The sequence below is a fragment of the Piliocolobus tephrosceles genome, chromosome X (assembly GCF_002776525.5).
Source record: "Piliocolobus tephrosceles isolate RC106 chromosome X, ASM277652v3, whole genome shotgun sequence".
Lineage (NCBI taxonomy): Eukaryota > Metazoa > Chordata > Mammalia > Primates > Cercopithecidae > Piliocolobus > Piliocolobus tephrosceles.
Window position 1 is genome coordinate 22,025,601 of NC_045455.1, and position 18,480 is coordinate 22,044,080.

The following is an 18,480-nucleotide window of genomic DNA, read 5'->3' on the forward strand; positions in this document are numbered from 1 at the left end:
GCCCCAGTCAGCCTTTGCTGACTGGGGCAATTTCAGTCTTGTTGCTCTGCTGTGAAACTGCTTTCCAGAAAACCTTTTTTTTTTTTTGAGATGCAGTCTCACTCTGTCATGCAGGCTGGAGTGCAGTGGCACAATCTCGGCTTACTGTAACCTCCACCTCCCAGGTTCAAGCAATTCTCCTTCTCAGCCTCCCCAGAAGCTGGGATTACAGGCGCCCACAACCACACTCAGCTAATTTTTGTATTTTTAGTGAAGTCAGGGTTCCACTATGTTGGCCAGGCTGGTCTCGAACTCCTGACCTCAGGTGATCCACCTGCCTCAGCCTCCCAAAGTGCTGAGATTACAGGCATGAGCCACAGTGCCCAGCCCAGGAGAACTTCTTAGAGATGTAATAATAACACACCTTATAATTTTCCAAGTACTTCCATAGATAGAACCCACTTCTGAGTACGGATTAAATTTCCCTTTGTGGCCTTTTTTTTTTTTTTTTTTAATAGATCTTCATTTCTGGGGGGACTTACAAACAGGTGACTTCTCCATTCACCAGAGATGGGACACTATACCCTGATCTACTTCCATATTAACTTTCCCTGCTTGATTGGAGGTGAGGGAGAAAAATAAGTGTATAAGGCCGGGCGCGGAGGCTCACGCCTGTAATCCCAGCACTTTGGGAGGCTGAGGCAGGTGGATCACCTGAGGTCAGGAATTCGAGACCAGCCTGGCCAACATGGTGAAACCCCATCTCTACTAAAAATACAAAGATTAGCCAGGTGTGGTGGCACACGCCTGTAATCCCAGCTACTTGGGAGACTGAGGCAGGAGAATTGCTAGAACCCAGAGGCAGAGGTTGCAGTGAGCTGAGTCCACGCCACTGCACTCTAGCCTGGGCAACAAGAGTGAAACTGTCTCAAAAAAAAGAAGAAAAGAAAAATAAGTGTATAGAACTTTATTGTTTTATTGGCGGGGCACGGTGGCTCACGCCTGTAACCCTAGCACTTTGGGAGGCCAAGGTGGGCGGATTGGCTGAGCTCAGGAGTTTGAAACCAGCCTGGACAACATGGTGAAACGCCGTCTCTAATAAAATACAAAAAATTAGCCCGGTATGGTAGCATACGCCTATAGTCTCAGCTACCTGGGAGGCTGAGGCACGAGAATCACTTGAATCCGGAAGGTGGCAGTAAGCCAAGATCATGCCACTGTACTCCAGTCCGGGCAACACAGCAAAACTCAGTCTCCAAAAAAAGAGAACTGGCCAGGCGTGGTGACTCATGCCTGTAATCCCAGCACTTTGGGAGGCTGAGGTGGGTGGATCACGAGGTCAGGAGTTTGAGACCAGCCTGGCCAACATGGTGAAACCCCGTCTCTACTAAAAATACAAAAATTAGTTGGGCCTAGTGGCAGGCACCTGTAATCCCAGCTACTCAGGAGGCTGAGACAGGAGAATCGTTTGAACCCGGAAGGTGGAAGTTGTAGTGAGCCAAGATCACGCCACTGCACTCCAGCCTGGGCAGCAGGGCGAGACTTCGTCTCAAAAAAAAACTTTATCCTTAAAATGCAACTCTTGGAGCCAGTCCCAGAAACTTCAGAGGATCAGGCAGGAGGACCTCTTGAGGCCACAAATTTGAGGATGTAGTGTGCCTGTGAATAGCCACTACAGTCTAGCCTGGGCAACACAGCAAGACCTCATAAATAAATAAATAGGCCAGACAAGGTGGCTCACAACTGTAATCTCAGCACTTTGGGAGGCCGAGGCTGGCAGATCACGAAGTTAGGAGATCGAGACCATCCTGGCTAACACAGTGAAACCCCGTCTCTACTAAAACCACGAAAACTTAGCCAGGCGTGGTGGCTTGTACCTGTAGTCCCAGCTACTTGGGAGGCTGAGGCACGAGAATCGCTTTAATCTGGGAGGTGGAGGTTGCAGTGAGCCGAAATTGCACCACTGCACTCCAGCCTGGGCAACAGGGTGAGACTCTGCCTCACAAAAATAATAAATAAATAAATAAATATTTTATAATGTATTTTTAAAATATAGTTCCTAAAGCATGCCGTGAGTAGGTTTAATTTTTCTAAATCGTAGAATAGGATACCAAAGCCCAGAGTGGTCATATGTCTTGCCTAAGGTCGCACATAGCTAATGTGTACAAGATCATCGGTGTTCTGGCTCCAGTCTGAGGCTGTCACAATAACTAGCTTCCCACTTGTTCCTAAGACACAGGTGTCAGCAACTCTAAATTCAAGAATTGAGATTAAGACTAAAGTAATGGCTTATAAGCATTAATTAAGTATATTAAGTACAAGATATTCAACCAGACACTGAGAGATTAAGACATTGTAGATACCGGTTTCTGCCTTAAAAGAGCTAACAATTTAGTAAAAAAACTCGCAAATGAGTCAAGACTTCAATAAGACTTAAAGACTTAAGACAATAAAAAAAGGTGTGATAAAAGGGTAAATGTAGGCTGGATGCAGTGGCTCATGCCTGTATTCCCAGCACTTTGGGAGGCTGAGGTGGGCAGATCACCTGAGGTCAGGAGTTCAAGACCAAACTGGCCAACACGGTGAAACCCCGTCTCTACTAAAAATACAAAAATTAGCCAGGTGTCGTGGCACAAGCCTGTAATCCCAGCGACTCGGGAGGCTGAGGCAGGAGAACTGCTTGAACCCAGGAGGCGGAGGCTGCTCAAGAGCAAGACTCTGTCTCAAAAAAAAAGGGGGGGGGGAATAAATTTAGTACCAAGAACCCTCATCATCCCATTTATCTACAGCCTAATATGTACTAGGAACCTACATATACAATAATAGGTAAAATCTATTAAGAACCTATTATGTTTTATAGTTGAACAAATTGTGTCGCTTCATCAACTTAGAATTCATGTAAATGCTACATTTGGGCTCCGTTACATTGAGAGCTCTCCAGGCCCAGCCTACCATGTTAAGCCATTGATGAAGCTTCCTGCTACTATTTAAAACAGGATGGACACCTGTCTACTGTCTTCAGAGAGGAACGGTACATCCTGCTGGACTATCTGCACTCCCCTCTCTCAAGACAGGAATCTGAGGGATTACTTCAATAGCAGAAGTTAAAAGAAGCGGTCATTTGGGTTTATCACATAATCTCAATCATATTCTGACCAATAAAATGCACCAATAATGATCAGCAAATAAAAGCAAGTGATTAGAAGAGTAATTTTATGCTCACGAGTTCTGAATTCACAAGTGTGAGATTTCCAGTCAGTTAATCTCATGAGCTCAATTAATCTCTGACCCAGGGTGATAAAATAAACATAGTGACGCAGAGGCTGGAGCTCACGCTTTGGAATTTGTCAGATTTAACTCAATTCCCAGCTCCATCATGTCCTGCCTGGGTGACCCTCATTATGCTACCTGGCCTCTCCAGCTTCAGTTTCCTTCACCTGTATGTAACACAAGAGCAGAGCCACCCTCAACAAGGGGTTACTATAAAAATCGAAGGAATCGGTAACAACATCCCTGGCACAGAGCAAGCACCCTTCTCCCTCAGCCACTGGCTGAGCACCCACAGAGGGGAATAAGTCCTACTGTGGTAATGGTTCTCATGCTTTGAGATCAGCCAAGTTCTTTGAGAGGAACCCGAAAAAGGGGCGGTGAACCTTTAGCCAGAAAAATGGAAATATGCACAGAAATATTTCTGACTTTGGCGAGCAGTTGATCAGTAGTTCTTGGGTTTCAGTGCCCATCAGAGACATAAAGAACCTTTTTAAAATATTGACGTGCAGGGCACAGTGGCTCACGCCTGTAATCCCAACACTTTGGGAGGCCAAGGCAGACGGATCACCTGAGGTCAGGAGTTCGAGACCAGCCTGACCAACATGGAGAAATCCATGGAGAAATCCCGTCTTTTCTAAAAATACAAAATTAGCCAGGCGTGGTAGTGCATGCCTGTAATCCCAGCTACTCAGGAGGCTGAGGCAGAACTGCTTGAACCTGGGAGGCAGAGGTTGCAGTGAGCCAAAATCACATCATTCTACTCCAGCCTGAGCAACAAGAGTGAAACTCCATCTCCAAAAAACAAAAAAATGTTTTAATTAAAAAAAAAAATTATATATATATAGACATGCGGATCCCACCCCTAGAAATTATTATTCCAATTGGCCTATAACGGGAACAGACATCCGTATTTTTATGGCTGTCCAGGTGATCCAATCACGGTGAGGACTAAGAAACTGCTATGTAATCTAAAAAGAATTTAGAAAAAATAGAGCTAGTAAGTGTTTGGACGAACGGAGGCAAGATGGTGCACTTCCGGGTTCTTCTTCACCACCACCTCTTCCCGCGCTCGCGAAAATGCAGCCGGCGCCCAGGGAGGGTGCAGACCAACTGGGCATGCGCCAGGTGACGTCAATCTGAAGAGACCAAGATTTACCTGGTCGCACCTGCGGAACGCCCCTGACACGCCCATGCCCCACCTATCGCCCTCCCACTCCTAGAAAAGCCGCTCTCCGCCATTGAGCCACGCGGCCTTCTTGCAGCCCCACTCCTGTCGGGATGTCGGGACTGTGGGAAGTCTGTCCGAGAGCCCCACCGCGGGAGACTCTGCCGGCCTCCTTCGCCGGAGGCCGACAGACTTCTCCCGCACACCTTAGGTTACCAAAATAAACGTGCAGTTTTGCGCCTGACCTTTGCCTACCCGCTGGTTCTTTTGCGCCCGCTCGGCTGGTCTTAGAAAAACAAGACAGTAAGGTTAACCGAAATAATGCACATCAATAATCATTTGAAGGGAGCAGTTCAAGAGTATATTCATGAAAAGCAGCATCAAGAACCAGCCTGTGTTAAGAGGAATCATGGCCGGATGTGCTGTCTCACGCCTGTAATCCCAGCACTTCGAGAGGCCGAGGTAGGGTGGATCACCTGAGGTCAGGAGCCCGAGACTAGCATGGCCAACATGGTGAAACACCATCTCTACTAAAAATACAAAAATTAGCTAGGCGTAGTGCCACATGCCTATAATCCCAGCTACTGGGGAGGCTGAGGCAGGAGAATCACTTGAACCCGGGAGACGGAGGGTGCAGTGAGCCAAGATAGTGACATTGCACTCCAGCCTGGGCAACAAGAGCGAAACTCTGTCTCAAAAAAAAAAAAGAGGAAATCATGAGGCCAGGCACAGTGGCATCACGCCATTCATTGCACTCCAGCCTGGGCAAAAATATCAAAACTCCATCTCAAAAAAATAAATAAAAGTAGAAAATACAGATATAAAAATTAGCCAGATGTGGTGGCACGCACCTATAATCCCAGCTACTTGGGAGGCTGAAGCAGAAGAACCGCTTGAACCCCGGGCGGCAGAGATTGTAGTGAGCTGAGGTTGCACCACTGCACTTCGGCCTGGGTGACAGAGCAAGACTCAGTCTCAAAAAAAAAAAAAAAAAAAAGAGGAAATCATGCCAAATGACTTTAACCCTTTTCTTGGCAGAGTTTCTGAATGACTGCCCACGCTGGGCATGACGGTTCACACCTGTCATCCTAGCACTTTCCGAGGCCAAGGCAGGTGGATCACTTGAGCTCAAGAGTTTGAGACTAGCATGGGCAATATGGCAAAACCCCACCTGTATTAGAAAAATGAGCCAGCTATGGTGGCCCACACCTTAGTCCCAGCTACTTGCGGGGCTGAAGCAGTAGGATCACTTGAGCCTGGGCGGTCAAGGCTCCAATAAGCTATGATTGCACCACTGCACTCCAAGGCTAGTTGGCAAGGCAAGATCCGTCTCAAAAAAAAAAAAAAAAAGAAGAAGAAGAAGAAGAAAATGCCCAGGTGATCCAATACTCCAATACTTCTTGACTTCCATAAAGCAGACTTAGACTTTCCATATGACACGACCTCTCGTGACACTTGTGGCCAAGTTAATCTAGCGACTACAGTGTTGATTAGTGGATCTACCACAACCTAGAGGACATTCCTAGGACCCATCCTTTCTAGCATTCAGAATACAAAAGTGTTCCAAGAACTTTCAACAGCAACAATGAGCTGCTAAACTTTGGCATCCACAAAATAAATCTGCATAGGAATAGAAGAGCAGTTACACATGGATAAGCCCAGCAGACTGTGAGGTCAACTGGCTGTGTGTCCAATACAGCTAAACTGCACTGATGATGTACAAATTAAGATAAACTTCCTGACCAGACTGGCCAATATGATGAAACTCCGTCTCTACTAAAATACAAGTATTAGCTGGGTGTGTGGTGGCGCGTGCCTGTAATCCCAGCTACTTGGGAGGCTGAAGCACGAGAATCACTTGAACCCGGAAGGTGGAGGTTGCAGTGAGCCAAGATCACACCACTGCACGCCAGCCTGGGCAACACAGCAAAACTCCATCTAAAGAAATAATAAGAAGAAGATAAACTTCTCCATGAGCCCCAAACTCATGACCAATTGAGTGCCTATTCAACATCTCCACGTGAATGTGTAGCAGGCATCTCAAACTTAACAGGGTCAAAAATAAACTCCTGTCCAGGCACCATGGTACATGCCTGTAATCCCAGCATTTTGGGAGGCTAGGGCAGGAGGATCACTTGAGCCCAGGAGTTCAATACCAGCCACAGCAACATGGCGAAACTCTGTCTCTACAAAAAATTAGCTGGGCGTGGTGGCACATGCCTGTGGTCCCAGCTACTCGGGAGGCTGAGGTGGAAGGATGGCTTGAGCCCAGGAGGTGAAGACTGCAGTGAACTGAGATCACACCACTGCAATCCAGCCTGGGTGACAGAGTGACACCCTGTCTCTAACAAAGAAACAAAGATTTAATGTGGCCATGAAAGCTGTCTTTGAATACTATGAGGTGAGCATATGAAGGGAGGTAGCCAACCTGCTCTGCGTGTTGACAAAAAACAAAGGAGAGTGGCTGTGAACCTATTTTGGTTCTAGGAGCTGCTTGATTCACAGATCATTCTTTGCTTCATTAAATTCTGTAATTTTTTTATTAAAAGAAGGTATACATGAGTAGAAATTGGAAAGAAAACTGTGGCTCAACACAACATAATTCTGGCATTCTAATCTAAAGTCATGCGAGTCACATAATGCATTTCCCCATTGCCCAATATCTGGAAGGGATTCCTGTATTGAGTGTGGGTTAGAAGATCTCTTCCTTTCAACCCACTAATTCTGTGACACTAAGGAAAAGGGGAAGATAAGCGCTAGCGTGGAGAAAATTGCAGACAGGGACTAGGCCAGAAACAGACCAGCACGGAAGTGGTCATGGAACCCAGAAATGGAACAAGGAGCTAAGTCACAGGCCACAGAAGAGCTGTAAGTGCTCATGAGTACGGGGCTGGAAGTGGGAGAAGCAAAGCCTGAACATGCTGGGATGAAAGAGGGGAGGGCACCCTCGGGTGTACCAAACGCTACCGGCTCACAGGGACGGCATTGCGACTGAGGGGTCGTCATTCACCACACGTTTCAGGCAACACTTTGTCCATATGTACTTCTGTGACCTGGACATCTCATTCCCTGTCAGGGATGACTGCCCACCTTCTCCATCCAAGCTCCAGCAGGAGGGTCAACCCCTCCCCAAAGAGCCCCACCTTGGCCAACATGGCAAAACCCCATCTCTACCAAAAAAAAAAAAAAAAAATTAGCCAGGCCTGGTGGTGCACACCTATAATCCCAGCTACTTGGGAGGCTGAGACAGGAGAATCACTTGAGCCCAGGAGGCAGAGGTTGCAGTGAGCTGTCCAGCCTGTGCGATAGAGTGAGACTCCACCTCAAAAAACAAAAACAAAAGCAAAATTCCACCCTGACACAGCTTTTCCGTACTTCTACTCCAGCACACCCAACACTGGGTCAGCATGAACTCCTGTAGCAGGGACTGCTGGACACACAGACTATGTTTTTTTGAGACGGAGTCTCACTCTGTCACCCAGGCTGGAGTGCAATGGCACGATCACGGCTCACTGCAACCTCTGCCTCCCGGGTTCAAGTGATTCTCCTGCCTCAGCCTCTCAAGTAGCTGGGACTACAGGTGCATGCCACTGTGTCCAGCTAATTTTTGTATTTTTAGTAGAGATGGGGTTTCACTATGTTGGCCAGGCTGGTCTTGAACTCCTGACCTTGTGATCCACCTGCCTCAGCCTCCCAAAGTGCTGGGATTACAGGCATAAGCCCACGCCCAGCCTGGACTATGTTTTGCTTTATTTTTTATTTTATTTTTTTGAGACAGAGTCTCATTCTGTAGCCCAGGCTGGAGTGCAGTGGTGTGATCTCGGCTCGCGGTAGCCTCCACCTCCTGGGTTAAAGCGATTCTCCTGCTCAGTCTCCCAAGTAGCTGGGATTACAGGCACACACCACCACGAAAGAAGGCATAGTGCCTTCTTTCTTGCCAGGTTCAAATCCATTACAATAAAGTACCATTCCTGTTCTCAAAGAGCTCACACAATGAGGGAGGCAGCCACTGTATCATGCAAATAATGCTAGCTGTTGAAGAAAACAAGCTCCGATTCTCAGTGGCTTAATTAAAAATCACCAGCCGAGGCGGGGGGATCACATGAAGTCAGGAGTTGGAGACCAGCCTGGCCAACACAGCAAAACCCCTTCTCTACTACAAATACAAAATATAAATATATATATACACACACACACACGAATATATATATATACGTGTATATATCCAGGTATGGTTTCGAGCTCCCGTAATCCCAGATACTTGGGAGGCGGCTAAGGCAAGAGAATCGCTTGAACCCGGGAGGCAGAGGTTACAGGGAGCCAAGATTGCGCCACTGCACTCTAGCCTGTGAGACAGAGATAGACCCCGTATCAAAAAAAAAAAAAAAAAGAAAAGAAACCAAGACCATGCCTATTCTCATGCTGTAGTCCCCTTTGGGCCATCTAGGGTGGGGAACAACACCATACACTCACTCCTAGCTGGACTTTCACCATCTTGCGGCTCGGCCTCCTCTCAGTACTCCTCCTCTCCAGGAGACCTCTTTATTCAGCTGGAAAGGCGTTGCGTGGGGCTGGTTTTTGTGTTCCAGGCATGCAAGCGAGACACCTTTTGCAACCACTTCCTGTTGGCCAGGTCTCAGTTTCATGGTCACCTCTGACCACAAGGTTGGGGTAGAAAACATAGTCCAGGCGGTGGCTCGTGCCTGTAATCCCAGCACTTTGGGAGGCCCAGGTGGGTGGATCACCTGAGGTCAGGAGTTCAAGACCAGCCTGGACATGCTGAAACCCCGTCTCTCCTAAAAGTACAAAAAATTAGCCGAGCATGGTGGCACACACCTGTAGTCCCAGCTATTTGGGAGGCTGAAGCAGGAGAATCACTAGAACTCAGGAGGTGGAGGTTGCAGTCAGCTGAGATTGCGTCATTGCACTCCAGCTTGGGCAAAAAAGAGTGAAACTCCAACTCAAAAATAAAAAAATTAAAAATAAAATAAAAAGAAGGCACTCAAATGTTTGCTAAATGAATAATCTAAACCTCAGAGGGTCAAGTCAGTAACCTTGGCCTCCCAGACACTGACCAAGTAGAATTGGACGCCAAGGACTGAGAAAGACCTGAGAAATGTGGCTCCGAAATCTCAGCATCTGAATCACCCAGGATATATGCTTTAAAAAACTGCCAATTTCAGGATGCCACCTCAACCCCAAGAGACTGTGATTCTGTGGACGCAGAAATTTATAATTTGATGAGACTCATACCTGCAATATCAGCACTTTGGGAGGCCAAGGCGGGAGAATCACTTGAAGCCAAGAGTTTAAGACCAAGCTGGGCAACACAGTGAGACCCAGTCTCTACCAAAAATCTATTAATAAAAATTAGCAGCCAGGCACGGTGGCTCACCCCTGTAATCCCAGCACTTTAGGAGGCCGAGGCGGGCAGATCACGAGGTCAGGAGATCAAGACCATTCTGGCCAACATGATGAAACCTTGTCTCTACTAAAAATACAAAAATTAGCCAGACATGGTGGCGTGTGCCTATAGTCCCAGCTACTCAGAAGGCTGACACAGGAGAATCGCTTGAACCCGGGAGGCAGAGGTTGTAGTGAGCCAAGATTACGCCACTGCACTCCAGCCTGGCAACAGAGCAAGACTCCATCCCTCCCACCCCCGCAAAAAAAATTAGCTAGATGTCCAGGCACGGTGGCTCATGCTTGTAATCCCAGCACTATGGGAGGCCAAGGAGGGCAGACCACGAGGTCAGGAGTTCAAGACCAGCCTGGCCAACATAGTTAAACCCCGTCTCTACTAAAAACATACAAAAAAAATTAGTCGGGCATGGTGGCGGACACCTGTAGTCCCAGCTCCTTGGGAGGCTCAGGCAGGAGAATCACTTGAACCCAGGAGGCAGAGGTTGCAGTGAGCCAAGATCACACCACTGCCTGGGTGACAGAGTGAGATTCCGTCAAAAAAAAAAACACCTGAGCTAGGTGTTATGGTATGCACCTATAGCTCAGCTACTTGGGAGGCTGAGCTGCAAGGATGACTTAAGCCTAGGAATTTGAGGATGCATTGAGCCATAATTGCACCACTGCACTCCCACTTGGGCAACAGAGCAAGACTTTGTCTCAAAACACACACACACATACACCCCACAAAATTAAATGGCCCGGAACAGTGGTTCATGCCTGTAATCCCAGCACTTCGGAAAACCTAGGCAGGAGGACTGCGTGAGCTCAGGATTTTGAGACCAGCCTGGGCAACATAGTGAGACCTCATCTCTAAAAGAAAAATAATTTTTTTATTATAGAAAAACATATAAAATTAAACATTTTATGCATTGACTGCGAGCCTCACGCACCCATCCTCTCCAAGCCATCCCCTGCCCTCAGCCACTTGCATTTGCTTCTATAGTCATGTCATCAGCTTTCTAGGGCAGGTCTCCAGAGGGTCTGTCTGGTCACTAGTGGCCGTTTCCACAGCAGCACAGGCTTTGTTAGATGATACTTCACCCACTGAGACACGGCCAGCAACAGGGGAGCAAGGATTTAACCACTCTCTGTGGGCCACACGCATCTGGCGATCCCTCTCAATGCCCATATTTGGGGAAAAGTCCTTCGTTGTTAGCCGCCACCCTGCTGCTGACCCCAGATCTCTGTATCAGGTGTGGGCAGAGGAATGCAAAGTGTCTGCCGGGCACCAGGGGGCAGCAGGACGATTCCTAGGAGTCTCAGGGATTGGCCCATCTTGTGCCAAGCTTGACATGGTGAAAAGGCTGTGCCACTTATTTCCACTAACGGGAAAAGGAGGAATTATTCAATAAATGGTAATGGGGGAAACGAGCTGTTTGGGGAAAAAATGGAGACTAACTCATATCAAATACGGAAAGAAATTCTAGCTGCCTTTATTGTTAGAAATGAAACAGTAACTAAAAGAAAATGGAAGGCCAGGCATGGTGGCTCACGCCTGTAATCCCAGCACTTTCGGAGGCTGAGGTGGGTGGATCACCTGAGGTCAGGAGTTCGAAACCACCCTGGCCAACATGATGAAACCCTCTCTACTAAAAACACAAAAATTAGCTGGGCATGGTGGTGGGCGCTTGTAATCCCAGCTACTTGGGAGGCTGAGGCAGGAGAATCACTTGAATCATGGAGGTAGATGTTGCAGTGAGCTGAGATCATGCCATTGCACTCCAGCCTGGGCAACAGAGTGAGACTCCATCTCAGAAAAAAAAAAGAAAATGGATACAGAGGCGGAGCATGGTGGCTCATGCCTATAATCCCAACACTTTGGGAGGCCGAGGCAGGCAGATCACTTGAGCTTACAAGTTTGAGACCAGCCTGAGCAACATGGTGAAACCCCAGCTCTATTAAAAAAAAAAAAAAATACAAAAATTAGCTAGGCGGAGTGGTGCACACCTGTAGTCCCAGCGACTCAGGAGACTGAGGTAGGAGGATGGCTTGAGCCTGGGAGGAGGAGGTTGCAGTGAGCTGAAATAATGTCTGCAAACTCCAGCCTGGGCAGTGCAGCCAGACCTTGTCTCCAAATTTAAAAAAAACGGATATGGAGATCGAGGTGATCTTAGGGTTAAAAAAAGGTATATTTAGAGTTGAAGAAGTCCAGGCACAGTGGCTCACACCTCTAATCCGAGCACTTTGGAGGCCAAGGCAGGTGAATTGTTCGAGCCCAGGAGTTGGAGTCCAGCATGGGCAATATAGTGAGACCCATCTCTACAAACAATTTAAAAATTAGCTGAGCATGGTGGCATGCACCTGTAGCCCAGCTCCTTGGAAGACTGAGCTGGAAGGATCACTTGAGCCTGGGAAGTTGAGACTGCAGTTAAGCCGTGTTCAGGCCACCGCACTCCAGGCCTGGTCAACAGAGTCGAAGAGGTAAATGAGAAGATGGCTCGCACCTGCAATCCCACCTAAACTAGGAAAAAATAGGTGATCCTCCCACTTCAGTCCCTCAATCTGCTCAAAGAAATTACCATCCCAACACTTTAGGAGGCCTAGGCAGAAGGACGGCTTAAGCCCAGGAGTTTGAGACCCACCTGGGTAATATAGTGAGACCTCATCTCTATTTTTAAAAAAGAGCTGAAGCAACAGCAACAACCAAAAAGAAAAGATCAATTAATGATATATAAATTTAAAACTTCTGAAAAAAAACTGAGAAGTGGAAATCTAGAAAACTATTGTAAACACTACAAGTTATTTCAAAACCATAAATGCCTCATAGAAAAAATGCAAAAAACGTAATGGATAATTCAAAGATATACCAATAAACAAATGGTCAACAGACCTTGTAAAAGTTCAATTATAATTATCAAATAAATTCAAACTGAAACTGATTGATACTATTTTTAACCTATCAGCTTGGAAACTTTTTTAAATTCAGTATTCGGGCCAGGCGCCGTGGCTCATGCCTGTAATCCCAGCATGTTGGGAGACCAAGGCCGGTAAATCACCTGAGGTCAGGAGTTCAAGACCAGCCTGGCTAACATGGCAAAACCCTGTCTCCACTAACAATACAAAAATTAGCTGGGCGTGGTGGTACACACCTGTAATCTCAGCTACTCAGGAGGCTGAGGCAGGAGAACCGCTTGAACTCAGCAGGTGGAGGTTGCAATGAGCCTTGATCACCCCCCACTGCACTCCAGCCTGGGTAACAGAGCGAGACTCCATCTCGAAATCATTAATTAATTAGTTCAGTACTCAAAGGTAACAATGAAATAAGGACACAAACTACTACTAAGAGGGCAAACTGGTCCGATTCTGTTGGAAAACAGGCCTTTACCAGTCATTCTACTTCTGAGAAAACAAAAAGGAAAGATATACCAAAAGCATGGATATCCATTACATTGTTATTAGAAATGCACTGTGTTCAATAGTGAAAAACTACGTAAATTACAACCATTAAATATGTTTTCAAGATTATTTAATGCCATAAAAATTTAAATTAAGGCTGAGCACAGTGGTTCATGCCTATAATCTCAGCACTTTGGGAGGCTGAGGCAGGCAGATCACTTGAGCCCAGGAGTTCAAGACCAGCCCGGGCAACATGGCAAAGCCCTGTCTCTATGAAAAACAAAAATACAAAAATTGGCCCGGAGCCATGACACACACCTGTAGCTACTCAGGAGTCTGAGGTGAGAGGATCACTTGAGCCTGGGAGGCCAAGGCTGCAATGAGCCATCATCACACCACTTAACTCCAGCCTGAGCAAAAGAAAGAAAAGGTTTGTGAGGAAGACAGAAGCAACCAAAATATCAGCAGATATACCTGGCCAACAGAAATAAAACATTCTATTCCTTACTTCTTTTTCTATAGTTTCAAATTTCCTACAGAAAGTGGCCAGGTGCAGTAGCTCATGTGTGTAATCCCAGCACTCTGGGAGGTCGAGGTGGGCAGATCACCTGAGGTCAGGAGTTCAAGACCAGTCTGGCCAACATGGTGAAACCCTCTCTTATAAAAATACAAAAATTAGCTGAGCATGGTGGCATGCGCCTGTAATCCCAGCTACTCAGGAGGCTGAGGCAGGAGAATGGCTTGAACCCAGGAGGCAGAGGTTGCAGTGAGCAGAGATCACAGCACTGCCAACCTGGTGACAGAGCTGAAACTCTGTCTCAAAAAAAAAAAAGGAGAGAAAAGAAATAGGAGAAAATACTATCTTTAAAAATCCACAATTGCCAACAGTCATAATGCATGACTCCTTTTAGACTCCAAGTCCAAATTATGCTATGAATACACCAAAATCCCAGGAACATACTTTGTATAAAAGTCAGTAAGCTAGTTATTGGCATCATTTAGGTAGGCAGCTACCAGTTCACAAGTTCAGAAAGCAGATGATATTTGAGAAGAAAAGCAAACACCCAGCAAGAAGGTGAAAAAGCAGTTTTTCCATACAAGGTGGGCCCTGTCTCCAGGCGGCCACTTCCTGGATGGGCTCATTTCAGCTTTCCACTGGCAGTGGGAAGGGAACACAAATACTAACCTAAAAGCAGGAGGCTAAGGCACAAAATATAACTCAAGAATTTACTACAGGCCCAGTGCGGTGGTTCACGCCTGTAATCCCAGCACTTTGGGAGGCCCAGGCCGGCAGATCGCTGGAGCTCAAACTCCTGAGCTGTGGATTACAGTGTCCGTGGAGCACTGTTAGGTTAGTCTGTAGCTATTTGGCAACATGAAGCACTTTCAAGTGATAAGTAAATAGCTCAAGGGGATGGGAAATATAAGGTGACTGCTGTGTCATTTTAATGTCTCTCTGGGCCTGATAATTTAAAAGGACTCCGCATTCCTCGGATGATGATTATTATTATTGTCTCACTAAGAGGCCTCAGACTTTAAAATTCCTCAAACTGGCCCAAGCACAGTGGCTCACGCCTGTAATCCCAGCACTTTTGGAGACCGAGGCGGGCAGATCACCTGAGGTCAGGAATTCAAGGCCAGCCTGGCCAAAATGGTGAAACCCCATCTCTACTAAAAATACAAAAATTAGCTGGGTGTGAGGGTACACACCTGTAGTCCCAGCTACTCGGGACACTGGGGCAGGAGAATCGCTTGAACCCAGGAGGCAGAGGTTGCAGTGAGCAGAGATTGCACCACTGCACTCCAGCCTGGGTGACAGAGCTGAGGGACAGAGTAAGCCTCAGTCTCAAACAAAAAAAAGAAATGAAGAAAATAAATTTTAAAAATTAAAAATAAAGAAAAGCATACTACTATAATAACACTCCAATGAGAGGAGTAGCTAGAAGCAGTAAGCGCCTCAAATGAAGATCACCTGGAGCACGTGAAACCTCACCACCACCCACACACCCAGTGTTTCCAGTTTTACTGAATCAGTCCGGAGCAGATGCTGGAGAATCTGCATCTCTTACAATCTCCCAAGTGATGCTGATGCTGCCGCTCTGAGTACCATGCTTTGAGAACAGCTGCCCTAAAGCACAGTAAAAGTTGTTACACATGCATCATCTCCAACTGCAGGCACTTTAAGAACTTCCCTTGAGAAACTCTAGCCTGCCAGAACAGGTGGTGCCTTCTCCACGCATTTCCGACAAGCACCTGAACTGGAAGCAGCTCAGTACAGCAGTTCCAAAGAGGCTGGGGAGCCAGTCTGCCCAGCTTTGGAGCCTGCTCTGACACTTGATTGCTGTGTGAATCCAGGCAAATTACTCAACCACTCTCAGCTTAAGTGTCCTCAGAGTAAAATACAGGTACTAGCTCCTTCCCCTCCATCAGGGAAACCGGAAACGAACACCTACTCCAGTCATCAATGGGAAGCCATCACTTCCTATTCCCCACCACCTAAATTTTGAAAATGTAAGGAGGCAAGGCTCACACCTGTAATCCTGGCGCTTTGGGTGGCCGAAGCGCGAGAAACACTTGAGCCCAGGAGTTCAAGACCAGCCTGAGCAACAAATTAGAGAGGCCCATCTCTACAAAAAACTTTTTTTTTAATTATCCAGGCATGGTGACACACACCTGAAGCCCCAGCTACTCAGGAAGCTGAGGCAGAAGGATTGCTTCGGCCCAGGAGTTGGAGGCTGCAGCAAGCTACGAATGTGGCACTGCACTCCAGCCTGGGTCACAGCTTGCACAAAGCAAGATCTTGTCTCAAAAAAAAAAAAAAAAAGGTTCCTTGCCCTGCCTGAAGTTGAGGAGACCATTTGTCTACTTCAAGTTATTATTTACAGAAACCACACCCATATTCCTTCCTCCTCCACGCACCTCTCGCCTCTCTCAAGAGAAAGGCTGCCAACAACCCAGAGGGTCCTACACCCACTGAGTGTATCACAATCGAAACAAGAGTAAGCGACCCATCCTCTTGGAATCCCCTAGGTCAAGCTTGTCCAATCTGAGGCCCGTGGGCTGCATGTGGCCCAACACAAATTCATAAGCTTTCTAAAAACATCATGAGATTTGTTTGCAATTTTTTTTTTTCAGCTCATCAGCTGTCATTAGTGTTAGGACATCATTAGTGTTAGTGTATTTTATGTATGGCCCAAGACAATTCTTCCAGTGGGGCCCAGGGAACCCAAAAGATTGGAGACCCCCACCCTAGGCTGTCCCATAATAAAAGGCAATACCAACATGTGGGAAAGATGAGGCAGCAGAAGTCAAGAAACAGAAGATCTAATAATCAACCAAGTGAGACTGAAGCCCTTCAAAGGTTCAGGCTTATGTAGTTAGCAGATGGAATTTCCGCCCCTCAAGACAGAGTCTCACTCTGTCACCCAGGCTGGAGTGCAGTGGCACAATTTCAGCTCACTGCAACCTCCACCTCCTGAGTTCAAGCAGTTCTCCTGCCTCAGCCTCCCTAGTAGCTGGGATCACAGGCGTGCTCCACCACACCCAGCTAATTTTTGTATTTTTAGTAGAGACAGGGTTTCACCATGTTAGCCAGGCTGGTCTCTAACTCCTGACCTCGTGATCCACCCGCCTCTGCCTCCCAAAGTGCTGGGATACAGGCGTGAGCCACTGCGGCCAGGCCAAGATGGAAGTTTTAGGTACAACCATCACCTGAGTCTTTCTCCACTTGTTTCCTTGCAGAGATTGGGTAGGGCTGTGGGCCCTCCCAGCTCAGGAGCCCTGGGGTGGTTTTAAGATGGTAGAACACCTGGTAGGAACCACCTGCATCAAGACCATGGATCACATCTCTGAAGATTAGCGATTCCAGGGAACTACCCCGGCGCAGTCCTCCTAGGTGGAAGTGAAAATACTGGAAACAGGAGAAGAAGTTGGTCAAAGACAGACTCCAGTCGTGGCGGTGTATGTCCCACTTAAAAGCAAAACTTGGAAAATCTTGTTCAAGAACAGTGTCCTCATTCATAAATAAAAAATAATAGTGTTTTTTTACCCACATGAAACTTGCCATAACTAGGTACCACGACCCACATGGACACACAGTGAGATTCACACAGAGAGACAGTAGAGCCCTGGTCACTGAGACAAACGATACAGAGACATAGGGACACAGAGAGACACAACGGGACGTGGAGTTGGATCCAGCTGTCTCGTAAGGAATATCGGAAGGGGTGGGGACACTATTGGGAGATGGCATAGGTCCAGGACACTAATTAGGCTTTGGCGGACATTAGATGAAGGAAGCTGTTCGTAAGCTGCTTACTTAAAAAGAAAGGAAAAGGTGCGTTTGAGTTCAGGAGACTGTGAGTCTCGGAGCAGGAGGTGGCAGCCAGCGAAGGGTGGGCGTGTAATGGGTGCAGTCGCTTCTCCAGCTGTGCAAGAGACTCCCCCTTTCAGCAGCCTGGGTTCCCCGCCTCGCCACCTCCCGCCCCTCCTCCCCGGAGCCCTAAGGGCCCGCAGGGCCTCCAGCAGCAAAGCCGGTGGCCCCGCGCCACCAGCGCCGGGTCCACGCGTCCCCGCGTCCCCCTGCCCCGCGCACAGGGGCGCAGGCGGGGACCACGCGGCCGGCGTGGGGCGGCGCCACCGCAGCAGAAAGCCCCGGTGTGGACCGCGTGGCACATGAAAGCGCTCCCCTCGCTCCCAGCCGCAGAAGGCTGGGGCAGCATCGAGCGCGGCCCCGGGAGAGCGCGTCCGCGGGGCCAACGGCTGCAGGGTGACCTGTTTCGGGCGGGGACACTCACCAGAAGAACACGCGCGAGCAGAGGTTCGCGCCCTGCAGCGGGTTGGGCTTCACCTCCTGGTACACTGGCAGCATCTTGCCGGGCGTGGGGGGCGCGGGCCGGGGTCGCACTGATCAGGCGGCGGTGGCCGCGGGCTCCCCTCCTGGACCGTGAGCAGAGATGCTGGAGCTCCGGCCGCCGCGCCGGTCCGCTCGGCAGGAGCCTTGAAGCAGCCGTTTCCGGGAGCCGGGCGCCGGCGGCACGCCCAGTCCCCGCCTCTCAGGCCCGCCGCTACCGGGGCCGCCTCGGGGGCGCCCGCTACGCACCGCCCGCTACGCGCCGCCGCCTGGAGCCCGGGAGCCGCGCACCGCGTGCGAGCTCGGCCGGGACCGACGGGTGACGCGGCGGGAGGAGACGCGGCGAGAGGAGGCGAAGCTGGCGACGCCAAAGGGAGCCCGGAGCTACGCCCAGGGGTGAGGCGAGGGCCGCCGG

At 48.4% G+C, this 18,480-nt stretch overlaps 1 protein-coding gene across 1 annotated transcript in view; it reads right to left on the reverse strand.

The window, feature by feature from the left end:
* The window catches only part of ABCC4 (ATP binding cassette subfamily C member 4), a 285,679-nt gene extending 267,459 nt beyond the window's left edge, over positions 1-18,220 (reverse strand). The window contains exon 1 of the mRNA XM_023218080.3: positions 18,010-18,220. Coding sequence (XP_023073848.1) covers positions 18,010-18,083 — 74 coding nt within the window. The 5' untranslated portion in view covers positions 18,084-18,220. The remainder of the gene's footprint in view (positions 1-18,009) is intronic.
* Between the last annotated feature and the right edge of the window lie 260 nt (positions 18,221-18,480).